The 27,517-nt window shown below is 38.9% G+C and overlaps 3 protein-coding genes and 1 long non-coding RNA gene across 6 annotated transcripts in view; 3 read left to right on the forward strand and 1 right to left on the reverse strand.

Moving 5' to 3' along the window:
* The window catches only part of LOC134657875 (protein MTSS 1), a 169,634-nt gene that overhangs the window by 51,082 nt on the left and 91,035 nt on the right, over window positions 1-27,517 (reverse strand). For all 3 annotated transcript variants that reach the window (XM_063513459.1, XM_063513464.1, XM_063513470.1), the window contains exons 2-3: window positions 17,825-17,886; window positions 16,571-16,644 (exon numbers count right to left, since the gene is read on the reverse strand). In XM_063513459.1, the coding sequence (XP_063369529.1) occupies window positions 16,571-16,644; window positions 17,825-17,886 (136 nt within the window). The remainder of the gene's footprint in view (window positions 1-16,570; window positions 16,645-17,824; window positions 17,887-27,517) is intronic.
* LOC134658818 (uncharacterized) overlaps window positions 1-27,517 on the forward strand; it is a 73,514-nt gene that overhangs the window by 27,605 nt on the left and 18,392 nt on the right. The window lies entirely within an intron of this gene.
* Window positions 3,851-12,282, forward strand: LOC134658334 (phenoloxidase-activating enzyme-like). The gene is made up of 8 exons (XM_063513960.1): window positions 3,851-3,918; window positions 5,639-5,796; window positions 6,082-6,260; window positions 6,849-7,000; window positions 10,044-10,206; window positions 10,862-11,076; window positions 11,304-11,458; window positions 11,954-12,282. The coding sequence occupies exons 1-8, from the start codon at window positions 3,864-3,866 to the stop codon at window positions 12,209-12,211; spliced, it is 1,335 nt and encodes a 444-aa protein (XP_063370030.1). The 5' UTR covers window positions 3,851-3,863; the 3' UTR covers window positions 12,212-12,282.
* LOC134658363 (phenoloxidase-activating enzyme-like) lies at window positions 13,509-16,371 on the forward strand. Its single transcript, XM_063513997.1, has 6 exons — window positions 13,509-13,669; window positions 14,173-14,333; window positions 14,535-14,757; window positions 14,904-15,051; window positions 15,449-15,651; window positions 15,966-16,371. Exons 1-6 carry the CDS (start codon window positions 13,540-13,542, stop codon window positions 16,352-16,354), a joined length of 1,254 nt encoding a protein of 417 aa, XP_063370067.1. The 5' UTR covers window positions 13,509-13,539; the 3' UTR covers window positions 16,355-16,371.

The following is a 27,517-nucleotide window of genomic DNA, read 5'->3' on the forward strand; positions in this document are numbered from 1 at the left end:
TGTTACAACAACGCTATATGCTACATTTAATTACTATTAAACTTTTTTTTTTAAAGCAACAAAAAAAAAATTTTTTTTTTTATTTAACTATGCCATTTAGTTATCTTATACGTACTTGACCATACCCCGAAGAAGTTAACGGAATTCAATAAAAACACGGTGTATAATACCCACTTTCCAATACACAGTGATCAGTGCCGAATATAGCGCGGTGCGGTATAAGTAGTTATAATACTTAGGGCATTGCATCTTTTAGGGCACCACAATCTCAGAAATCAATCAAATTTGATGAATGATCTAGGGAAAGCGAGACATGGTCTGTAAATGCTTAGAGTATCAAAATGTCTCAATACAGCTTTGCCAATGATTACATTTGCAATTACATTACGATACAAATTGAATTAATAATATTCACCATAATATTGACCATTGTGTTTTGCAGAACGAGCGTCCGCCTTGGAGAGTACGATACTTACAATTCCGGACCAGATTGCGTTCTCGTAGAAGGCGGTGGCAAAGACTGCACTTATGGTGCTGTTAGCATATCCGTAGAACGAATCATTAGGCATCCATACTATCAAGGTGCACCGGACTATTGGAATGACATCGCTATACTAAAGCTCGCACGGATGGTAACATATAATTGTAAGATTTTAATATTACACTTGGAACATCTTGTACAAACGCTTACGGTCAACTTTTAATATGTATACAGAAATGTCCTAGTGGCAGTGGTAGACCACCTACGCCACCAAAGGACCTACGGTCTTAGTAGCAGTATACTAAATTAAATCTACGCAGTTCATAGTCGTGAAACTCGCATGTTGAATAATTTCAAAATCTGTTTCTTTTTTCCAGATTTTGTTAGACCGATCTGCTTGCCTTCGACCAATATAAGTGAAAGCTCAGCAGGCTCGCGCCTACTTGCGGCAGGATGGGGTGCTGTAGACGAGAATAGAAATGAAAGCCCTGTGAAACAAGTAGTGGACCTTCCTCCAGTCGATATACTCGTACGTATGACTCGCAGTGACTTAACTAAAGTATTTTTTTTATTGAACCGCTAATGCAATCCTCAAAATTATCAACATTATTTTTAAATGTTGTACCACTCGATACTTTATTATTTCAAACATTAAGGCGGGACTCCATGCACCCACCAGTGTGCGGTACTGTGTGGCACAAGCATTTTTGTACTGAATACCACACACTGGTGGAATTCCGCCTTTACGACGGCTGCTACCGCGTGACTATGCATCATTTAGTTAAAAGCGTTCTAAGCGAGTACGGATGTCGGATGTCTAACTTGAACTATCATTTCTGACTTTTGAATTGTTTTAATACAATTGGTCCCATATAAGTATTTGGTCCTCATATGAAACAGGATCTATTGAACCATTTGAACCCTTCGGCTGCCTACGTAACCGGAGCTTCGTAACCAGATGCGATCGAAAACTTTTCGGTCTTGTACGAAACCGGTTGCGAACAAAAACTATTTTGTTCTTATACGAAACCAGTTACGATTTAACGCTTTTTGTTTTTGTACAAAACTAGGGTCAGTGATACTTACTGTACCTACTCAATTTAAAATGCTTTATCAAGTAGTTGAACGTTGTTTACCAGGTCAGTAGCCGAATAACAAATAGGTTTCCTTAATAAAGTCGACGGCAAAAATATGTTTACAGTTAAAATAAGTTTTCAATGATGCACGCCTTAGCGCTAGGCCACCACGACCTGAGGGGTCACTGAATGTTTAAATAAATCTGACCAAAGTTTTCTTCCACAGACTTGTTACAATCACTTTTCGAAATTCACCCATCAACCTCGTCTCTGGGGCGGGCAAATGTGTGCGGGAGGGGAGTCAGGCAAAGACACTTGCACAGGCGACTCGGGGGGACCTCTAATGAGACAGAACGAGGACCGGTACGAGATGGTCGGCATCGTCAGCTACGGTACTAAACCTTGCGGCCGACTGCCCGGCGTCTACACCAATGTATATGCTTATCTGGACTGGATTAGATCTAATATGAACTAGTAATCCGATATTAAATTAGCAAAATGTTTGATAAATAAAATTGTATAATTAAGATAGGTGCTTTTTTAAAATAAAACAATTGAAATAGCATGGCGTATTTTTACTTCGATTGACGTAGTTTAACAGTCTCAATGCCGTTTATTTATTAAATGAGCCAATCATTGAGGCCAATTCTGATTGAACAAGTAGTTAAGGTTTTGATCTTGTTATTAGTCGGACTAAATGTACGGAACCCTTGGAACGCGAGTCCGACTCGCACTTGGCTGGTTTTTTTATATCCCAGATACTACGATGACATTGCCTCAATTTGTCCGACCGATCTGTTCCAATAATTAGACTAATCTTGTTGCATCGTCTCGAGGGACTAAGAGTAGTTAGTCACTGCTAATCACACTGTCATTTAGTATGAATTGATACAAAAGCATGATCGGGTAGTAAATTGGCCAAACGAACTGTCATTTTAGTATCTGGGATATACAAACAAGGATTCACTTAGAATGCTCCCTAACTTGATTAACAAGAAGAACTTCACTTTATACCTTTAGTATGGAATTCTCCAAGTAAGTAAGAGATAGTCAGAACGAATTAAAAACCAGGTGGAGTCCCTTAAACATATTCCAGGAGCATCAAGATTGCAACAGCAAAGTATCTACATGTGCATTTTCACTAAACTGTGTACCATTAACGGCCGGATAGCAATCGTCACAAAGCTGACGGTCAATGTCAAATTCCATACATTTTGTCAGGAATGTGACAGTTAGACGTTACTGAATGAAACACGACATATGAAAGTCGCGCTTTAAAGTACTAGTTAAAATTAAATTGCCCACAATATACCTGTATATTGTAAATAATATCTATCATTTTTAGGGATCATTTAAAGGGTAAAAAACGGGACCCTATTACAAAGACTTCGCTGTCCGTCCGTCCGTCCGTCCGTCCGGCTGTCACCTAGCTGTATCTCATGAACCGCGATAGCTAGACAGTTGAAATTTTCACAAATGATGTATCTCTGTTGCCGCTATAACAACAAATACCTACTAAAAATAAAATAAAATAAATATTTAAGGGGGGCTCCCATACAACAAACACGATTTTTTTGCTCTATTTTTTGTTGATGCTGCGGAATGCGGAACCCTCCGTGCGCGAGTCCGACTCGCACTTGGCCGGTTTTTTATTCCAAGTTTACCTACCTTACTTGTTTATTCATGTTCATAACTAATAGGTATTAAAGTTACAATCTAATTAGCATTGGTTGGACTAAGTCTAAATAATCATATTGAATGGACAAGTTTAAAACATGACCTCATCTAACTCCGCAAACATACGCGGAGGCAGTTCCAGAAAAAGGTTACCGAATGCCGAATGCACTACATGTATGATAATAACATCTTTGCAAAAACCCCGAGTTAGTCATCATTGTCATCAACCGAAAACCATTTTTCCTTAATAGTTTCACTTGCTGATGTATCGCCACAATTAACGCCATATTCACCAAAATATACCTTTGTACATAAGCAACTAAGTCTATATTTGCACAAGCACGCATATTACTTACAATATAACAAAAAATGACTTATTCACACGGCAAACACATCAATAGAAGATGTTTGTTTCTTAGTTATAAACTGTATACAACTTTGTACAGTTCGCATTAAGTTAAACTTATCATGAACGCACAAGTCGCTTGAAGCGTTATATTATGTGGCAACGAACCTAACACAATCTGGTCTGGCTACTGGCTAGTGACCAGTTGAGCATCTGCGCGGACGCCGCGCGGTCAGCGCAAGTCTGTGGCGCATTGTACACATTAGTGTTCGAATAAGTGAAAATGGCACCAAAATGGCTTATACCGGCGTTGGCTTATTTGTGTTTCGTGGAAGGACGTAAGTAAACCTGTTTTAAAATGCCTTTTTTTAATTTGACCAATGCATTAAGATGTCTTTTCACTTTAAATGCGCAAGATTCTATACTTTGCGGAAAGTTTTTATGGAAAAGTAATATATTGTGTTCTTGGAAGAAAACATCCTCTTCAACATTATTATTTTAAACCTCAAAATGATGTCATTTTTAAATAGGTATGTTACCGTTGTGGTTATCCTTGTTACAATTACTTAGAGGTATTTCAAATTAATTAAAGAATTAGGAATATTTTGATATAGCTGCTAATCTCCTAAAGGGAACTGACAAAGGATTAATAGTTTTAGTAATTCAGGCTTATAGTTCGTTTATGAGTAACGCCGGAAGGGTTAAAGAGTTCTAAATGAAAAGCAGTCCAACTTAGTTCATATAAAACAACAAGATTAAAATATTAATATTTGTAACTTTGACTTTGAGACGCACCTGCATAAGGTAAAAGATAATAGTGATGCATACGTATGTATAAATTGAAAAAAAAAAAGCGCTGGTGGCCTAGCGGTAAGAGCGTGCGACTTGCAATCCGGAGGTCGCGGGTTCAAACCCCGGCTCGTACCAATGAGTTTTTCGGAACTTATGTACGAAATATCATTTGATATTTACCAGTCGCTTTTCGGTGAAGGAAAACATCGTGAGGAAACCTGACTAATCCCAATACGGGCCTAGTTTACCCTCTGGGTTGGAAGGTCAGATGGCAGTCGCTTTCGTAAAAACTAGTGCCCACGCCAATTCCTGGGATTAGTTGCCAAGCGGACCCCAGACTCCCATGAGCCGTGGCAAAATGCCGGGACAACGCGAGGAAGATGATGACGTATGTATAAATTGAATGTCGCATAAGCAAACCGCATGAATAGTTGTTGTCTACATTGAGGAAAATGATTAAAAAAATATTAAATAATTAAATGGCAAATGGCCATGGCCATGTTTTTCTTATAAAAGCCGAAATTGTTACGATTGTAAACTTACAATATCGAATTTTTACCGTTGTGAGACATACTAACATTGAATAATTTTACGGTTTAGACTCACTTGTTATTAGCCACTCGCGCGATAATAATATGTTTCGGAGAGCCTAAAAACAAGTGTGTCTAAACCGTAAAATTATTCAAACTTACAATATGTTTCAATAAAAATTCAGCTTTCAGGCTTCACCACTCGGTGAGAAGGCCAACTATGATCGACCGTATACACCACAGAATTGTCCATTTAAGGAGAGGTATCTCAAACATGTATAATTGTATATCATAAAATATTCCTAGAAGCTTACATCGACACGCTAGCACTAAATGCAATGCGAAAATATAACCGACGGTTACCTATTAGAATTTTAAAGGAATGTCCGGGTTTTGGGAATTTACATAATTACAATAAGAGTTGAATTCTGACAAAATATTGGCACAAACAAGTGACACATAGTTCTATCTGTACCTATGTACATGTTTAGCACTTTCCGTTACTTTTTCAATTAAACAACACTGTGGGGCACTTTGGGAGTGTTTCAATTCTTTCATAATAAGAAGGGTCCGTTTTTTTTAACAGCAAATAACGGCGACAGAGAGATAAAATTCGCACATGCATTTAAGCACATGCATTAAACCTCATGAACACTACGTATCAAATTTGTATTTTAATCTTGGTTTGGTCTTGAGCATGAGACGTACCAGGTTGAAAGAGAAATCCCTTTTATAGAATCACAATGTTCTACCGCTGACAACAAGATCGGGGACTGCAGGAGTATATTGGAATGCCCCCCACTCAGGGAAATTGTGAACAAGCCACGCCTCACGCCAGACGAGATGAACTTCCTCAAAAAGTCAGCATGTGGATTCATCGGCACAATACCAAAGGTATATTATTTTAAAATCTCCTTAGATGAAATGTACTCAACTCTATAGTATGGATAACGACATGATAAAGACAATTTCAGCTGCTGTTCTAATTGACTATCCACTATCAGGCTTAATAGCCCTGTGAGGACGTTGAAGTAATAACAAAGGAGCTAAATTATGGGGGATTAAAAGAAAACAGAAGTAAAATATTTTGAAATTTACAAGGATCCTGCAGAAAGGAATTTGGCATAGAAGATATAAAGTGATTTTCTTTTCAACCACCTTTCTTTCCTTGAATTACAGGTGTGCTGTACATCATCCACTGAACAACCTCCTCCTCCCCCAACTGAGTCGACAACTTGCTTCACACCGGAGGGCAACCAGGGCCAGTGTATAAGCGTTTTCCAGTGTGAACACATTGCGAAGAGGTTGCAGTCCCCTACGGTCAGTGCTGAAGATAAAGCTTATGTTAACAGTCTTAGGTAAGACTACTTGTTTTTCTGTACAAATACTCGAATTATCCTACTTTATGTATCATTTATGTAAGGATTATTAACATTATTCCCAATTTAAGCATCCGACTCCACTACTAATTATTTCGAACACCACACCATTGTATATTAAATATCGTTTTTCATTTGGAACACTATTGTTGTTTTCAATAAAGGGGATAATTATATTTTGGAACTAGCGACCCGCCCCGTCTTCGCACGGGTTACACAAAACCTTAACACATTATACACCTAAACCTTCATCAAGAATCACTCTATTGATAGGTGAAAACCGCATGAAAATCCGTTCAGTAGTTTTTGAGTCTATCGCGAACATGCATACATACAGACAGACGCGGCGGGGGATTTTGTTTTATAAGGTGTAGTGATCGTGGGCGATTGACGGAAATGGTTGGGATACGATGAGATTAAGTGTTCTTCTACTGACAGGAAAACACTTTGGAATTTGGTGGTTTTTTATCAAGCGTTAAACAGAATCAAACGGATACATTAGGTACCTTGTCTAATCAGTGGTAACTAGATAAACGCTATTAATATTGTACGTCTTTTGGTATATAGATGTATAAGCCGCAACTCCGGCTTCAACGTGTGCTGCGGGCCACCTCCAGGGCCACCGCCGCCGACCGGTCTGTGTCAACCTTCCGCGGCACCGCCCGATCCTAGGACAGAATGCTGCGGGATGGACGGAAGCAGCGCTAACAAGATTACCGGTAAATTAATGATAGAGTTCAACGGAAAAAAAAAACTCTTAACCGAGTAGCCAGATACGAATACGGACTCGTCACAAGACCATCACGCGGTAACCACTAGTCCAAGGAATCCGTTTGATGCTAACTTGATCAATCCATAATGAACATAACAATTTACGATAACAATAAATATGTACGAGGGGTGTTCAAAATATTCTCGGTATGAGAATGAAAACAAACAAGTACGAAAAGTTTGATATTTTTATTTTTCAATATACTCCCCCCCTATGTTCATACACTTAAAAGATCGATCAATTATTTTTTTTAATCCCTCGTAAAAATATTTTTTATCTTTCGTGTAAAAATGCTCCTCCACTGCCGCCTTCAATGCTTCATCGTCAGAAAATTTATTTCCACGCAGATCCTTTTTAAGATTGGGGAGCAAAAAGAAGTCGCTGGGGGCTAAGTCCGGACTATACGGTGGGTGAGTAATAGTTTTAAACCCACATTCAACAATAGCTGCCTTGGCAATATGAGCAGTATGGACGGGGGCGTTGTCATGCAGAAGCAGAATACCTTTCGTTAACTTTCCTCGCCTCTTTTCTTTAATTACATCCTTTAATTGACGTAGAATGTTAGCGTAGTACTGTCCTGTGATATTTACACCTTTTTCTTTATAATCGATTAGTAATACTCCTTCACAATCCCAAAATATCGCGGCCATGACCTTGCCAGCTGAAGGGATGACCTTGAACTTCTTGGGATGAGCTGAACCCTTAATGTGCCACTGCATGGACTCTTGTTTACTCTCTGGGTCATAATGATGAACCCAGGTTTCATCTCCAGTAACTATTCTTTGCAGCACCTCATCAGGATTTTCACCGCACAGGTCAATAAAATCGGAACAACAAGCTACACGCATGTATGTATGTATGTATGTATGTCACTTTATTGCACATAAACAGGTTTACATAAAACGGACAAAAACAAAACAAAAATAAGAATGTTATGTACAAAGGCGAACTTATCCCTAAAAGGGATCTCTTCCAGCTAACCTTTGAGAAAATGCGAAAGGATCAAACACTAACAGGTGAAAGACAATTTAATATGGACAAATAGCAATATAAGAATTTTGGATACACATAAAGGAAGACGAGAGCAATAAATAAAGAGAAAACCAGTACTACCTACTCATAAATACGCATAAACTATAAACATACTTATACATATATAACCTATATACACATATACATATACGTATACATAAACATACCGCTGTTTACTAACTACATAAACATATAATCTATATATAAATAATATATAAATATATATATACAAAGTATTCAGTTCTAACTACATCAGGAGTCTAATAACCACAACTTTTTCAACTTCTCCTTGAGTGAGGCAACAGATTGCGATTTCCTTACGTCCACTGGTAGATCGTTCCACAGCTTAACTGAGTAGGCCGTGAAAGACTTACAGTACGCACGCGACTTTTTCGGCGGAATGGCTAAAGTCAGATTTTCACTAGATCGCAGACGGTGACCGCTAACAGTAGCCAGAAAACTAAATCTCTCTGATAGATACGTAGGGGATGCGGGATTAAATAACACGTTAAAGAGTAATGACAGAACATGCACATCCCTACGACGACGTATCGGAAGCCAGCCAAGCTGCGAGCGGAAGGCAGACACGCGATCGTACTTACGTAACCCGAATATATATCTAATGCAGACATTTTGCAAGCGCTCTAGCTTGTCAAGCAGTTCCTCCCTTAGGTCCACAAAAGCAATGTCACCATAATCGAGGAGTGGCAGTAAGAGAGAGCGAGCAAGACAGATTTTAGTAGAAAGAGGAAGAAAGTTTTGCATTCGCCTCAGAGAGTGCAGCGAAGCAAATAGCTTCCTACTGACCTCCGATATATGCGGCGTCCATGAGAGTGTCTGGTCTAGGATGACACCCAAGTTCTTGACAGTAGAGGAAAGTGGAATCAAAGTCCCGTCATAGGTAACATCGGGTAACACCATATTCGCTAGTTTGGAGACAAAATGAGGACTGCCAATTACAATTGCCTGCGATTTTTTAGCATTCACTTGTAGCCCGAAATTCAAAGTCCAGTTGCAAATAGCTCTTAGGTCGCAATTAATCTTACTGAAAAGAGAAGGAAGTTCGTCAATGTTAGCCGCCGCGTAAATCTGCAAATCGTCTGCGTACAGATGGTAATTAGACCTTAAAGATTTAGTAATGCCGTCAATAAAGATGGAAAAAAGCAGAGGAGAGAGCACACCACCCTGGGGGACACCAGCGGTAAGGTTACACCACCCGGAGACCTTGTCGTCGACCCTTACTCGCTGGCATCGCTCGCATGTCTTTTTGAAGCCGAGTCAGCATTCGCGGAACCCATCTTGCACTTACTTTTGACATATTAAGATGGTCATGTATAATATCATGTACGGTACCAATAGAGAGATTGGTTACTTGTGCTATAGATTTTACCTTCACTCGACCATCTTCCAATATAAGTTTTTCCACTTTATCAATATTTTCTTGTGAAGTAGCTACTACAGGCCGGCCAGGTCTAGGGTCATCTTCAATACTCTCCCTTCCGCGTTTAAACTCGCTTGACCACTTTTGAATGGTAGATAAAGAAGGAGCAGACTCACGGTAAACACAATCCATTTCCTCTTTTATGGTTTTTTGATTTTTACCCTGTTTTGTCAAGAATTTTATCACGCATCGATGTTCTAATTTAGTTAACATTGTCAATTCGCACATGATGTTCATGTTTGTTCAGCAATTGCAGAAAAACAAAAGACTATCTCGGTTCGAATTATACTTTTTTTTAATGTCAATGAATAAACCTTAGCGGCCAGTAACGAAAGAAATTTTAGAAGAGGTCGTAAGATATCAATACCGAGAATATTTTGAACGCCCCTCGTATAACAAGGAAATGGTTTATCTGAACATTTCAACATTGAAATAAATATGTACCTACCAGTTACAGTCATATGTTTATTTTCAAGAGTATTCCAATGTTTTCAATTACATATTTATTATTTTCAAGGTGGAAACGCAACAGCCATCGACCAGTATCCATGGCTGGCGATCGTCGAGTACAAAAAGGACAACAAGATCAAGCTGCTTTGCGGCGGCGTGCTCATCTCCGGGCGCTATGTGCTCACGGCGGGTCATTGCGTGAAGGGGACAGTGCTTGATGCAGGGACACCGTAAGGCCCCTTATTGTATATTGTACACTAGCGTTGGTTTTACGCGAATACAGCGTTGGCTGGAATATGCCATGGTCGTTTATATTCTCGCCAATTAGTCCCGCAAATTAGTTTTGTACATCCTGGCATCCTGCAGCCATGGTACGGCGTGCGTAACGACCACAAACTCATTGTAATATAGTAAATTTTGCGTTATCTAAAAAGTATATTTGTCATATTACCAGTCATCTGTTACTTCTGAACCTGTCTATTTTTGGAAATAGCAAGCGGCTTTGTAAATCGCTAAATATGGCAAAATATAAGTTTGTGCTAGTATCATTCATGCATGGAAGACCTTAAGAACTCCAATACCACCATATTTAGATACAGTCAGTAGCAGAAGTTGCTAAGCGAGCGAGATGTTCAAAATTATGTTGACGCGACTTTATTGTTAAGAGAATAAGAGCGTGTCAAGGTAATTTTGAACACCACGCCCGCTTAGCAACTTCTGCTGCTGACTGTACGAACGAAAGGATATAAAGCTGTATAGTAAATCAACTGATTGGCCGCCACCCGATTAGCGTAAACCTGACATGTCAAAATAGCTGACATAGCGCGACATCAAAATATAACCATTTCGCTTAATATTAAATTATATTATATTATTTACGTTTAGAACAAATGTGCGTCTGGGTGAATACGACACATCTAACAGCGGTCCCGACTGCGTACCCGTAGAAGGTGGGGATCCAGGAGATATGGACTGCACCACAGACCCGGTCATCATCCCCATTGAGCACATCATTCCCCATCCCGAGTACAATCCGCGTAACCCGCTGAGGAGACACGATATCGCTATGCTGAGGCTTTCACAACTTGCACCCTATACAGGTACACTTACGTTGGTATATTTCCTTAGAATCTGCACAAATCTATAACAAAATTGATCTTTAGCAACAAGTTTCCTAAAATTCCCTTTAAAGTAAAGTTTATTGTGGATGATGCAATGCCAGAGAACACGACGATTTACAATCGTATTCTACACACTTACCTGGGTCTAAACTCAAAAGGTACCTCCATCTGTATCCAAAGTAAAAAAAAAACGATTTTCCTCTCAGATTTTATCCGGCCAATCTGCCTGCCAACGAGGGATGTAACCTCCAGCATACCGTCCTCTGGGAAGTTATTTGCAGCAGGCTGGGGAGCTATCAATGAAACACATTCTAGCAGCAAAATCAAGCTACACGTCGACTTGCCTTACACTAGCCTTGAGGTATGTACGCCTACGAATAGCGTAACAAATTTTAATCCAAATATGTACTACGAAATCTAAAAACTAATAATAACGTTATACTGTTATAAGCAAGAACACAATGAAACTTCGCAAGATTTCATTGCTGTTGATTCGATTTCACCTGCACGAATCGCTAACTAACTACTAATGAAGGTTATTTACGATCTTCCATATTACTAAATAAACGAGTACCTATTAATACGGTTAATGAATACATCATTAAATACATTTTATAATAAGTTATGTAAGTAGAAATATATCTAAAGGGTAATAATTAGTAATAAATATAATAAAAAATTGAAAAATATAATTTCTATATTTGGTAGGTACATGTCGACTTTATGGACTAAGTTACCCTAGCCCTTAATTAGGAACTTTCATTTGTTTTATAAAGACAGTTACCATTTTTCCGAACTTACGCAAATTTAACATGCATCGCTAAAAATGGATAATTATAATTTTAATGTCTTTCAGGAATGTCAACCGGCCTACAACGTGCCCAAACGCCGTGTCACTTTGTGGAGCGGCCAGGTGTGCGCTGGCGGCGAGAAAGGCAAAGATTCCTGCAAAGGGGACTCAGGAGGGCCTCTCATGTACTCCGAGGGATCCACATTCGAGGTGGTTGGCATCGTCAGTTTCGGCCCGACGCCGTGTGGACTAGAAGACATTCCTGGAGTGTACACCAAAGTGTTTGAATACTTGCCATGGATTAGAAGCAATATTCAGCCTTGATTTTAGACTGACTTTATGAATAAGAACTGATTAAACATGGATGCCATATCATTGGTCAACAATCTATATTAAAAAAAAACACTACCTATAGCTTATCTTGTGTTCTATGCAGCCCCTGTATTGCGTACCAGTAACCAATACACTGCAAAGGTGCTGTGAATGCCCTGTACTTATACGAGCTCGAGTACATTAAAACGTGAAGTAGTTTTATAAATGTGAAATTAACATAATTTTTGTAGAAGAAACTGATAAAAAATGAATTCGTGAGTCGACAACGGCACTACGCTCCGAATGAGATTACCTCACCCCTTGGCGGCAGATTTACAGAATCTCAGTTCAATGCCATGACGAAAAACTTAAAAATTTATTGTAAATTCAATTGTACTGGATGCTTGTGAATTTTAGTCAATAACATCTTTTTGACCATGACACAGGACCACTTGGTAAAAGAATTTTCAACAAGATAAGCTTTCGTCTCTCTGGCCTCCGGCTAAATATTTATGAGATTTGTGATACATATTTGGGAATTGCATATTTGTCAAATCGATGTGAGATTGCAGTATGAACTGATCCAGTAGGATAACGACTTAATGAGATTAATTGATGATTAAATAATAAACTTTATACTGTAGTTTTTTTTATTACCTTATTTAATAAAATGATACGAGGCATTTTAGCTATTCCTGAAATGCACGTGTTTCAAATAAAGCTAATACTACAATGAAATTTTTGGCAAAAACTAATTTAAATTTTAGCTTTGTGTGTGAAAATTGTCACCTACGTAAGTACTTCTTACAACTTAGAAAATCACAGAAACTAAGGTACCATCGCCAATACTGTTAACTGACAATTCGTAAACCTTATTACAAAAGGCATAAAGGTCCACGGTCCACCGATGGACAGAGTGTTGCTGTTTGTACAGTGAACACATAATAAAAGCTATTTCAATGGTGCCGTTAACTGAAAATACGGTCAAATGGTTTTGTTATGATTTCTTTTTAACTTTTCAATTCTCGTTCTGTAATATGCACCAGCCTTTATGGTCGTATCGTTGTTTGTAATTATATCAAGGGCCCGTTTCTCAAAAGCTTGTAACTTGTAATACAAGCGGATGTCACTTTTTGACAGCTTTTGTTAGCAAGGGACTTCCATTTGTATTACAAGTTACAAGCTTTTGAGAAACGGGCCCCAGCTCATAGATACTACCTTGTTTTAAGGTCTTTATTAGGACCAGGTTTGTCGTCGTTATTAATATAATATTGATACAACCAGCTACGCTAATGTATATACGTAGTATAAAAACAAGTGTGGACGGTTTAGTCATTTAAATGGTCAAGAACCGGCCGGACCTGTGTCGAGACGGTCGCGTTTTCCTCAACGGTGTGATTCCCCGAGCCGAGATGAAGTGCTATTATTTTAGTTTTTGTGTTGCTCTCAGCTTCGGACTTATTAGTGGACGTAAGTACCTAATAAATGTAATAATTGAACTATGAACATACTACCTATTTATGTAAGTATCAGTTTTATTTATTTATTCATTCAGATGTTTGAAGTGCCTGTCAGCTGATTAACAAATACTGTCTAGTAAATTTGCTAATATCCTTTAACCTAAGTAGTTTCTTATCTTTTAAAATAGTAATTGAATGTGACTAATTAATCATTAGTAGATGATCTTACAAATAAATCCTCGTCTTTTAGTTTGTTTTCATTTGCTGAGGTTTTAAATGACTTCATTTTACTATCACCAACGTCGCTAATCGAGTAATCGTTATACAAATATAAATAGAGATATTTTTTTTATACAGCTTGCTTTCAAAAGTATCTGTTACAATCTAATTGCTATATATATTATCTTTTTGTTGAACATTAGAGAATGTAGATACTTTTGACGACAGTAGTCTAATCCGCTACTTTTGATGCTGACTGTCATACACATAAACAACACATAAAACTTTTTGCAGAGAACCAATGTCGAACACCGAAAGGCGGAGCCGGGACGTGCGTGCTGCTGGACAAATGCCAGCCGCTGAAAGACATCGACCAGAACAACGCAAAGACTGAAGAGGATCTGCTCTTCTTGAGGCAAGCGTCCTGCGGACTTAGTTACAACTTTAAACCAAAGGTATTGAAGTTCTGCTAGATAGTGTAGAAAACAACTCGTACAAACGAGTCAAACGACATCGTTTTGGCAACGACAATATCAAGTCATAAAAAAGTGTTGTTGTCGATGTCCTCAATTAGCGTTCCCCACTTGAATTTGTAGGAATTGCCGCCTACATTACCGAATATAAATACATAAATGCCGAATTTATCATATTTCCAGGTGTGCTGCCCTCCGCAATCAGAATGGTCCTCGTTTTCGCGGCCAGCGCCCATAGAGTTCCCCCACCGCAAGCCCGTTCGGCCAACCCCTGACAAGGGCGACGACGTCTCGGACGCCGACAGGGAATACGCCGAGTCGTCTGATTGTCCATCCACCCTGCAGGCACCGGCACCGGAGACCGGCTGCTGCGGTATTGAGACCATCGGCGGCGATAGGATTGTTGGTCAGTAATTTCAGATAAAATATAATAGGGAGTTAGTTACCTTTGTGAGTTATGTGCTCGGAGAAAGTTCTGCACTTAGTAGTATTCATCACTTCATGACATTAAGTAAAATTAGCTTTTCTAAGACTGTATCATTTGTGTTGCAGGCGGTGATATAGCAACAGTTGAGCAGTACCCGTGGTTAGTTCTTCTTGAATACGCGGGGGGCTACACATCGTGTGGAGGCAGTCTTATAAGCTCCAGATATGTTCTCACGGCAGCACATTGTATTGGGGCTACAAGATATGGAGAAGCGTAAGCTTATATAATATATTTTAAAACTATTTATTTATGCAAGATCCAAAGCTTTCCTAAAAACCTAGCAGAATTAAAACCCGAAAGTATTTTCGCATCTGGGGTACAAGTAAGCCTTATCAGCAGAGGTCGGCGGGGGTGAGCTATTTTCTTTATGATATGACGTAAGACATGTCAAATTATAAGGTAAATAGCTCTTCCCCGCCGACCTCTGCTTATCAGATAAGTAATTTAATAATAAATGGTAACTCACAAAAGGCTAGCTCAATTGTTATATGTTTTATATATAAACCATTTGCATTTTATGTTTCGTAGATTTAAACAGGTGTAGTGCAGATAGACAAAATGTGCATGTAGTTGTGAATAGCTGAGGATGCTGAATTTTATTATTTTTCAGGAAGCGAGTCCGACTCGGCGAATACAACACGACGTCCTTTCCCACTGACACAGTTGAAGTCAACGGTGGTGGGTTTGAAATCCTCGAGGTGATCCTCATCAGCATCGAACGTCAGATAGCACATCCTGAATATAAGGGCCGGCTTCAAGGCGGACCGCATGATATTGGACTCGTCAAATTAAGCAAAAACGCTCCTTATACAGGTTAGTCTTTAATATATTATGTCAATTGAATACTTGATGACAATTCAGTTAATGAAAATTGTCTTTTTGGGTAGTCTGTTCGGAAAGAGAAGAGTCGTGGAATATATTGGGTCTCATACATTCCACGACTCTTTTCTTTCCGAACAGACTCTAAGATTATATTATAAAATAAGCTAAAGACTGCCAATATCATATTGCTTATTATTTTGTGTAGGCACGGATGCACCAACCACAACCGTGATCTTATAAACTATTAAACTTACCATACAATACGAACACAGACGGTTTGGTACTAACCTAACTTTATTTTTCAGACTTCATCCGTCCAATTTGCCTACCCTCTAAGGACCCAACCGAAAAAGCTAGCGATAACCTCCGCTTCCTGACTGCCGGTTGGGGATCCAACGGGACCGTCTTCTCCGATGTCAAACAGCACATCTCACTCCCCTACGTTCCACCGAACATCTGCCAGATCCCATACCAGCTTAGGCTTAACGATAATCAACTCTGTGCCGGTGGTGAGGAAGGTCGAGACTCGTGTAAAGGGGATTCAGGAGGACCTTTAATGATCCAATATGGAGACACCTTCGAGTTAGTCGGTGTGGTCAGTTACGGTCATAATAATTGCGGAACTAAAGATGTTCCAGGTGTTTACACTCACGTATATAAATATTTAAATTGGATTAAGAAAGAAATGATTTAAAAATCCTTAGAGATATAAGGAACTATATTGTTGTCTTAATAATTGTAATTTCAACGACTATTTTGACACGTACATAAATAAAGCTAAACGCAGTAAATACATATGCTATGACAATTACACGTCTGCTCAATTTGCCATGTAAGCATTTTAACAGCTTTGATGTGGTGGGTCTTTACTTTACTAAATAGGAAATAAGAATAGCTAATAAGTACTCACCTCGTGCATTCGTCGCTGCATCCGCGATTTTCTGAAACGCGTCCAGAAACGCAGATATTGCAACCAACGCAGATCTGAAAATAAATTCGCGAATTAAAGATGTGTATTTTTTTCGCGATAATGTTGACTATCTGGAGGTTCGGAACAAGTGCTAAAAAATCTTGAAGGACTTGCCTATTGATCTGTGGAACAAGAATACTATATGTATATATTGGTACCTTTATGTAATTATTTAAGCCAATCGAAGGTTAAAGGGATACTCGTTAGACATTCATTGATATGCATGCGTTGCTAAAAACTCGTAAGAATATATAAAGTAAAATTGTATACTGGGGCACACTTCTATAATACTGCACTGAATGCTTAGAGCTATACCAGTACCGAGTACCGGACAAGCCATTCAAACTATTTTGCTCAACGTAAACAATGGCATATAATTCCCCCAGTCTGTCCGATTTGCTGCTCCGATTACTCCTCATTCACTATAACTACACGGAACGGAAGTCATTCTTGCCGCCACCTCAGTTTTTTGAAACTTAATGTTTCGTAATTTAGACTGAGATCATTGTCCTTGAAGGTATTGCAGTCGTTTGTTAAATATCACGTAACGCCTAACTCTTTTACCATAAAGAAACAAGTAGGCGTACAGGGTAGTTACACTAGTTATAGCTAACTTCCTTGCCAATGGAGCTTTGGATTTTAACCTAAGTAGGTAAGTCTAGTCCAGTGGTTCCTAACCTGGGAGTAATTACCCCCGTGGGGGTAAAACTGGTATTTCACGGGGGTAATAAGCTATCCTAATATAACAATACAACAAACGTACACGTTTTATTTTTTTATTACCATTGGGAGGAGGGGTAAAATCAGGTTCCCTAGTTAGTCATAGGGGTGACCGGAATAAAAAGGTTAGGAACCACTGGTCTAGTCAATATAAGTTTATTAGAGTTAACTGTAAATAACATTGCTATGGTAATAGGCACCCGTATATTGCGTGACACTACATTCGTATAACCACCATCCATTTGTTAGTTTGTTACCGCATTAAGGCGAATAAGATGTAACAAGAATGTAACGGAAAACAAAGCTTAAATGTACCATATATCTACATTACCGGATTGGAGAAAATAGTAGAAAGTAACCGTGAAAGAGAGGAGTAGTAACTGTCTGTCTATTGATTATCCCTTTGATTGGCCTAGTCTTGCAACATATAGTGTATGCAAATAATAGTAAAAATAATAAAGTTAATGTACTTACTTTAGCGCTGAGTGAAGTTTTGTCGCCTTTGATATGAAGTCTTCCCACATCGGAGTACTGTTCTGTAGACAAACAAAAGTACAAACATTAATGTACCTAGTCGTATTTTTAGTGACATGAAAGACAAATATTAGATGTGAGTGCGAACTTAGGAAAGAGGCAGTTTTGCGCACAAACTCACAAAGCCCCAGTGACAAATCCAACTACACGTGATTTTATCTTTGGACAAGAGCTATGTAGTTTATTTAGAAAACAAAACAGACAGATTTTGGTGACATCGATGAATTCTTATAAACTGTACCTGCCAATCTTACAAGTCGGTGAAATAAGTCCAAAATATTACCAATGCGTCTTTAAGAAGTATTGCACCTTTTCAAAATCCTTTACAAAAGCCAACAAAACTGCTAACTCAATCAGTCAGGCACACAAAGCGAGAAATAGCACAGTTAGTGGCATATAAAAATTGCAGTCATCCGTCTCAGCTCAGTACAATATTAGATAAATGGCCGTCCGTCCGTCGAGAACTGTAGAATTCACATAGGCCAGCGTCCCACGGCTTTTTACATTCAAAAACAAATTAAAAATTGGAGGACTACGTTTCCTATAAACTTTATTCTTTCTATGTTTTTGTTATATGTAATTTGTCTCGTTTGTGTTTACGAATAAAAATATTTTTATTCTATTCTATTTCATGTGGACATGACAGGCAAAATATTCGTTACCTACTTAAAATAATAGCATAATTGAACTAATCTAAAATTTTGTTGTTACTGTTGTTAGATATATTTCGACTTAAAATGGTGGAATGGAATAAAAACTTGTTTTGTAAATAAACTAAAAGATGCCTTTCTTTGGAAGCATTACGTTTTTCAGATGACCCACTAACATCTGGACCTATATTTAAACACAACCCTTTAAAATACTTCTAACGATGCGCTATGTCTGTCACTTTCCATCTTGTCAAAATATCCCATTTCTATCTCTTCTCACAGAGCGGTAAACATCACAAGGATGGTATACTTTGTCCTAAAAGTTTAGGGAATCTTAATTACGTACTTTTTTTGTATATATTTATTTAATTTTCAAATTCTACTAACTACGTACAAAACTTAAGAAACTAAAACCCGTCCCGAGTCCCGACCCCTATAATTGTTATGAGATGCACTATAATTTAAATGGCATTTCAAACTGTTTTGATGCTTCCTTTTTTTAACCGACTTCCAAATCTCAAAGAAGGAGGTTATCAATTCGGTTGTGTTTTTTTATTTGTTTTATGTTTGTTACTCCATATCTCCGTCATTACTGGACCGATTTTGAAAATTCTTTTTTTGATTGTATGTACAGTGGAAACTGGATAAGTGGAACCTGGGTTAGTGGAAAACCTCTTTAAGTGGTCCCAAGTTCTCGGTCCCAGTCCCTTGGCAACGAATTACCTCTATAAGTGGAATTTTGGGACCTCTATAAGCGGAATCCATTTTTTCGAAAATATCTTATTTTTACCTCTGTAACTGAAAGCAGCCGTCTCCGAAACCTCTATGAGAGGAATAGCTCGGCGTTATACAATTTGTATTTTTAATAAACCGTCACAAGGAGGGTAGTTTGTTTCGTTAACATTATGGTTCGTGTTTTAACTACGTATTTTGTATAGAGCAGGGATCGGATACCGGTATTTTTTGTATGGGAACGGAAACGGTATTTTTTCGTTCTTTGCTAATTACTTCATTTCTAATTGGGCAATCTAATAATACGAAGTCATAACCTAAAAACACAACTGAGTCCTACATTTCGAGTATAAAATAATTCGAAAAATATGGTTATTTCTAAGTTTTTGCAAAAAACCGGTTCCGATCCCTGGTATAGAGATCACACATCGTTCAGTTAGGTTCTTTTAGCCGTGGTGCGGTTGCCGTGCTGTTAAGCAATGCCTAAGCGCAAAATCAAGACAATATTCTCGATATTTAAAGAAATGTGGTAAAATGTGACTCAGGTCAACAAACCAAAATGACGGATTTTTTTCATTAAAGTACAACCGGTACATTGATTTATTTAACCATACTGGTTTCTCTTGCATAAATAAATATTAGGAGTGATTTTGTTTAAATATAAGTTAGGTACTTCATAACAAAGGACAGATATTATTTTTGTATACGAGTACTGTGGATTATTTACTTTTCTCAAACATGCAATGAAATGTCGTCGCTCCGGGCGTTATATCAGACTTCGAAGTATCACGTTTAGGGCGGAGCAACTCCAGAGAACTGTAAAGGAATTTCATACGAAATTGAAGGCCTAGGCCGGGAAGTAATTTTTTTTTTAATTCTAATGTAAGCATGGGGTCTGTGTCCATGAACAGGCTAAACAGCCGAATTTTTTTTTTTTTGTAAATGAATGGTTATCGGACCAAAATATCCGTGTTAACGCCTGTTATACACGAACGTACTGATATTAAGAATATTTAAGAATACTTACGAATCTGTATGATTCAATGTGTTAATGAATAAATTTAAAATCTTGTCTATACGTAAGTCACCAGAGACCATAGACAATATTTAAAATCCTCTGCATTTATTTTATTTATTGAAATTGAGATTCTTATTATCAGGTTGTGTATAATGGCCCTAATAGGGTCTATTCGAACACTACACACGAGAAATACGGACGACTTCCGTAAAAAAAAAGTCATTATGGCAGGATTGGAAGGAAAATTAAAAAACTTTTGTCGTGTAGCTATTTGTGGTTGATATTTATAATTTGTTTTTTTGAGTGATGAATTTTTTTATTTCATTGCATATGTTTGAGAAAAGCACTATACATGCCTAGCCGTGAAAAGGTCTTGCCGACTTCGTATCACTATCCGGCCTCCCTACGGTCGGCCGTCTATACCTACTCACCCGGCAAGCCCTTCTTTCCCGGCGTCTGCAGTAATGTACTGTTGGCAACACCAAGTCTACCCCACCCCGCATAGGGTATAAAAACCGGTGCAAACTGTTGCTCTGGACATTTTGCCTTCGGCCGCCATCGTGTTCGTGTGAGCTATTTTGATATCGTTCCATGCTGTTATTTTATTTTTGCTACGCAATATAATATGTGTGATTTGTTCCTTTGATCATGTGAAATTTATTTAAAAGTTTAATAAAATTATTGTGATTCGTTATTCTGATTGTTTTTGTTCTAAAATCCACCCTGAGACCTTAAATCAGAAGTTGGATAAAGAACGTCGCAGCCCACATTAAAAAGGAACAAATTTTGCATTTCACTACTTTTATGGTGTATTAGTTAATACGCGTGCCATTTTTATGCGTTGTTTACGAGGTAATTCCGATTACGTGCGGGTAATTTTAAAAAGCATTCCGTTGCATTCGGCGTCGTATTTCGGCAAATCGTTATCACTCGTAGTTTTGTCGTTCCGTAGTCTTAGATATCGTTTGTGTGCGGTTACCAAAAGCGAGTTCGTTTAAATTGATTGTTGATTAGACGCATTGGACCGACTAGTGTTGTTTTTTGGTTAAGTGATTAAGGGTCATCCCTGCGACATTGGGGAAGTTGCGCGATGTCACGAAGTAGATCGTCATGTTCCTATGTGTAGTAGTAGTTCCCGAATTGGCTCACGCGTTCGTTCTCGGCATCAATTTTATTGCAATCTGACTCGCAGGAACGCAACTATTCGCGTACTAGGCGTTCTAGATCGCGTCTTCGTCGTGATTACTAGCGTGTTCGATCGCGTTACCGGTCTTGGAGTGCGCATCATAGTCTGTCTCCGCGATCTTATCGATATTCTCGTAGCAGGTCTCCAGACGATCATAATAGACCTCCAAGACGTTCGCATAGTTCTCGCGCTGGCAGCAGTTCTCGCACACGTAGGCGCAAACGAGACGAAAGCAGATTTGCTTATTTGAGGTGATTACCTCAACGACCTTTTCAGGATGACGCTAATCGTAATGAGCCTAAATGCTACGGTTGTAATCAAAGGGGACACTTAAGTCCTAATTGTTCTAAAAGGCCTAATCAGGCCTCGAACTGTGTTTCACCTTCAAAACCGGGTAGTCAATACTGCGGCCGTATACTGACTGATAATCAAATGAGGTCCTACGTTGCTTCATAGATTGCCGGAAACACGATTTATTGCATCAAACTTCGGAAGTGCTCTTTCCTGGTAATTGAGGTCGCATACCTAGGCAGGTTAAGGTCAAGGTCAGGTTAGGCCGAGCCCATGTAAAGTAAAGCCCTCGCTAAATCCTTGCCACCGTAAAACTTAATGTAAGTACGTCAGTTCCATGGCCCTACTGACATGGCGTTCGTCGCCTACTGATATGGCGTTCGTCGCCTACTGACATTGACATGGCGTTCGTCGCCTACTAACGTTGACATGGCGTTCGTCGCCTACTGACATTGACATGGCGTTCGTCGCCTACTGACATTGGCATGGCGTTCGTCGCCTACTGACATCGACATGACGTTTGTCGCCTACTGACATGCCGTTTGTCGCCTACTGACATGGCGTTTGTCGCCAACTGACATGGCGTTTGTCTCCAACTGACATCGACATGGCGTTTGTCGCCAACTGACATCGACATGGCGTTTGTCGCCAACTGACATTGACATGGCGTTTGTCGCCAACTGACATTGACATGGCGTTTGTCGCCAACTGACATTGACATGGCGTTTGTCGCCAACTGACATTGACATGGCGTTTGTCGCCAACTGACATTGACATGGCGTTTGTCGCCAACTGACATTGACATGGCGTTTGTCGCCAACTGACATTGACATGGCGTTCGTCGCCTACTGACATGGCGTTCGTCGCCTACTGACATGGCGTTCGTCGCCTACTGACATGGCCTTCGTCGCCTACTGACATGGCGTCCATCGCCTACCTACTGACATGGCGTTCACCGCTTACCTACTGACATGACGTTCACCGCTTACCTACTGACATGGCGTTCGTCACCTACTGACATGGTGTTCGTCGCTTACTGATCATGCGTTCGTCGCTGGTCTAGCTCGTACGTCGAGCCTATCCGTTCGTCGGAGTACACCCGAACAAGCATACATTTGTTATTGCGTTTGGGCATGCCACAGGTGGGTAAAGACTTGATGTACGTCATCGTCTTGCCTAAAGGTCCTGTGTAGGTGTTCGTCACCTGGCTATGTGTTCGTCACTGTCTAACTTGTAGGTCGAGTTAAACTGTTCGTCGGTTACCCTGTGCATTCCGTCATTTAGATCAAGCTCCATACCCGGCGGATGCTGCTCTGAAGGAGTCGTAAGGTGAAGATCTGATGGAGCTCGCACCTGAAGCCCGTACGAGCTGCTTGGAACCGGCAGCACCAGCCCATCTGACCCGGCGCGAGCGGAGTACAGCTATCCTTAAGCCGTCTACTGCGGGCAGCACCACAGGCTCCGTCGATGTTACCCAAGAGGTCGTGGACGACCTCAAGTCAGGAGAAGCCGTGTTGGCAACACCAAGTCTACCCCACCCCGCATAGGGTATAAAAACCGGTGCAAACTGTTGCTCTGGACATTTTGCCTTCGGCCGCCATCGTGTTCGTGTGAGCTATTTTGATATCGTTCCATGCTGTTATTTTATTTTTGCTACGCAATATAATATGTGTGATTTGTTCCTTTGATCATGTGAAATTTATTTAAAAGTTTAATAAAATTATTGTGATTCGTTATTCTGATTGTTTTTGTTCTAAAATCCACCCTGAGACCTTAAAGTACTATTAAAGTATTGCTTTTCTTAAAGTCAGGATTACATACCTACCTTTTTTTTTAATACATACATATCCACATACATATTTAATAAAAGATGATTATTTAAGTCTTGATATTTTATTTGACCATACTATACGTGACCTCTATAAGCGAAATTACTAGCATCCACAACCTCTGTTAGCGAGAGCCTCTGTAAGTGAGAAAACGTTTTATTTGAACCTGGTTAAGTGGAAAACTGGATAAATGGAAAACCTGGATAAGCGGAACTAAATAGCCGGTCCCTTGCGATTCCACTTATCCAGTTTCCACTGTATATGCATACAGATTGGTCCCGTTTTTGTCAAAACCCAGTTCTGATGATGGGATCCATGAGGAATCGAGGGAACTCCTCAAATCTTAAAGGCATACATATAGTGATTTTTGTGTTTTTATCAACAAATCAAGCATATACATTCAAAAACGTGACATTTGATGAAGTGGAACTGCTGATGATGATCAGAATGGAACTCTTCAACGACGCATAGTTCACGTTTGGCGATTTGTCCTCTTCGTTATGTTTGTTAAGCAAGTTAAGTTTTTAAGCCACATTTTTGTCAAGCTCGAGTTCTGATGATGGGATCCATGAGGAATCGAGGGAACTCCTCAAATCTTAAAGGCGTGCGTATAGAGATTTTTGTATTTTCATCAGAAAATCAAGCATTCTTATTAAAAACTGTCGCATTTGATGAAGTGGAACTGCTGATGATGATCAGAACAGAACTCTTCAACGACCCATAGTTCACGTTTGGCGATTTGTCCTCTTCGTTATGTTTGTTAAGCAAGTTTAGTTTTTAAGCCACATTTCTGTCAAGCTCGAGTTCTGATGATGGGATCCATAAGGAATCGAGGGAACTCCTCAAATCTTAAAGGCATACATATAGTGATTGTTGTGTTTTTATCAACAAATCAAGCATATACATTCAAAAAAGTAACATTTGAGGAAGTGTAACTGCTGATGATGACCAGAACGAAACTCTTTAACGACGCATAGCTCGCGTTTGGCGATTTTTCTTCTTCGTTATGTTTGTTAAGCAAGTTAGGTTTTTAAGCCATATTTATGTCAAGCTCAAGTTCTGAACATGGGATCCATGAGAAATCGAGGGAACTCCTCAAATCATAAAGGCACACGTATAGAATTTTCTGTATTTTCATCATAAAATAAAGCATTAACGTTAAAAACTGTCGCATTTGATGAACTGGAACTGCTGATGATGATCAGAACAGAACTCTTCAACGACGCATAGTACACGTTTGATGATTTCGAATTTCGACTTTGACTTGGACTGGGACCCGGACTTGGATCCAGATCCGAACTCGTACCCGGATCCGGTTCGGACCCGAACCCGGACCTGGACTCGGACCCGTACTCGGACCCGGATTCGGACCCGGACTCGGACCCGGACTCGGACCCGGACTCGGACTCAGACCCGGACCGTGACCCGGAAAACCACTATGAATATTATATAGCCCTTTATTCTGAACATATTTGTTGATTTTAGTAGTAATTTTAGTTTTGAATATTTATATGAAGTCTCTTAGTTCAGTGTGCCTGTCGGCAAAGGCCTCCAACCACTATGATACCTAAACTAAATAAACCACTATGATTACCTACCATAAAATGTAGGTATAAAGTATGATGAGGCCAAACCCCTCCCGCTCAAACCCTCGTACACCGCACCGCATGCGCCGTTAAGTGGGTTAGGTTAGGTTTGAACTGCTATCCTCACAGAACCGAACAAAAGTGGGTTAGGTTAGGTTAGAACTGCGAGCCTTACAGAAACGAAATGCTACTAGAAAAGTGGGTGGTTTTACCTCCTTTTCTACATAGCGCACCATCTACAATATTCTTTCACCGGGTCGTAAAGAAGTCGGTTTTTTTTCTTAAAAATTATTCTATATAAGATGATTTACTGTATTATTGTACGTAAAGATCTAAATCAAATAAGTCAATGAATATTTATTCTTTTAAATGTTGAATGTGCCCACAGAATATCTTCTCTTAGAGGTCATGATTACTCGTCATGTCTCGGCTTGCTCATAAGTCTCATAACGACCTATGACAGAGCAATGACCCTACTTTGTTATGGTTATGACCGCAATTTTTGTTGTTATACAGCAAAACGGGACTTAATCACGTAAACCAGGTTCCATTTTTTTCATTTACTTAGAGACTTTAACAGTAGGTATTGTATTAGCACGACGCTTCTGAAATTCTGATCACAGGTAGGAAGAGCAAAATACACTCATCTAATATCTGTCTTCAACGCAACGTCTCGTCTGACGGAATGACGAATATTGTCCATGAAACAGATAAAAACTGGATGTTTTAAATTTAGTAGGTTTGTCCTTTGTTAAGTATTTTTGCTCTTCAAGAAGTCTGAATTTCTGAAAGCTGTACTGCCCTCCTAAACCAAATAACGTTATCTCAATAACAAATGATTTCGAAAATGGAGTTATATGGAAGCTAAAACAAACTAATGTATGTTAGCAATGAATTTTCGTTTGACATAGCGTTATTGGGCTTAGTAGAGCACAACATTTGCTTTATTATATGTATTAGAATACCAGTGTTTCAAGGTATGTGTGCCCCGTGTTGCCCAAATCAAAAACCTCTGGCAGACTGTTAGTTTAGTTACTGCAAAGTTTTGCCAAATATTCTAATGCCAGGTAAAACTATAAGCTCTTACAACAAGTTCCCACTTTGACAAACTCTCTCGTTAGCGAGTTAACGAATGCATACCGATCACTCCTAACTATAATTTGACTACAAGAAATACCAATAGTTAGAGCCTTAGAGCACCACTAAGGGCAATAAGTCTCAAATTGTAACGGTTCTTGTTAATTACAATAATAAATTAGTTTGGCTCGAATGTGTTTGATGGTAGGGTTCAGCTAACTTTATGTAATTATTCTTTCTAATTTTTTTCTTTCGGTTTTCATTTGAATTGATTATCGGAACTATCCAAGACGACATTCAGGAGAAAAAAGTTATATTAGGCAAAATAAGGAAATATGACCCCACCACCATACATAAATCAAAATCGCTGTCAACTTAGCTTTATCTGACCCTAGTATTCAGAGAGTAGATATTTTCAAATCATGGTAATGATGTCATGTTAATTTGAATGTTATCAAACTTTTGACCGTGATATTTACCCATCTGTTAGGTATCGACGTGTTCCCGAAAGTCCCGAAACGCAACAGGCCATATAAAAATGTGATACCTCTTGCAAAACCCACGTGAACCATAGACGTAAATATCATTTGCTGTAAACACCTCGGTGGGTTAGCTTTGAACACCATCTGTTATATTATGTAACCACAATTTATTCCTTCATAAACAGATTTCATTACTTTATAAACAGTCGTATAAACTCTCCGGGTGCTATTAGGTAAACGATAGATATAAAAATTGGATTTCGTAATTGTATTAAGACAAAATGGGACGCATTGTATACCTAGTTTATATAGTATGTATTAGATTCGTATTAATAGGCACTAACGTCAAAGCGACATATCTGTAACCGACGAAATATTACGTTTATTAGTATTACCTACTTATGCCGGTAAGGTTATATAGTGTGTGTTATATATTCACTTTAATCAAATACCTACATAGATATTCATTACTGTACAAGAAGTATCATACATAAACCTTGTAATGCCACGTTTCATAATATGTAGATTAAAATTTTACGCAAAGATAACGAAAGCTTTCATCAAAGCGCCCACATACCCAAATCAACTACCTACATACTTACTGAACAACCTCGTATCTCAAGATACAACTGATTGGAAAAGGAACTTTATTTCAAACGCAACAGATGTCAATAATGATAACATGAAATACAAATTGTATACATAAATTTAAGAAAAGTTAACAGCCTAAATTGAGATTTAGTAAACACAGTGTTCATTCACCTGCGAGATAAAAATACAAC

The sequence above is a fragment of the Cydia amplana genome, chromosome 2 (assembly GCF_948474715.1).
Source record: "Cydia amplana chromosome 2, ilCydAmpl1.1, whole genome shotgun sequence".
Lineage (NCBI taxonomy): Eukaryota > Metazoa > Arthropoda > Insecta > Lepidoptera > Tortricidae > Cydia > Cydia amplana.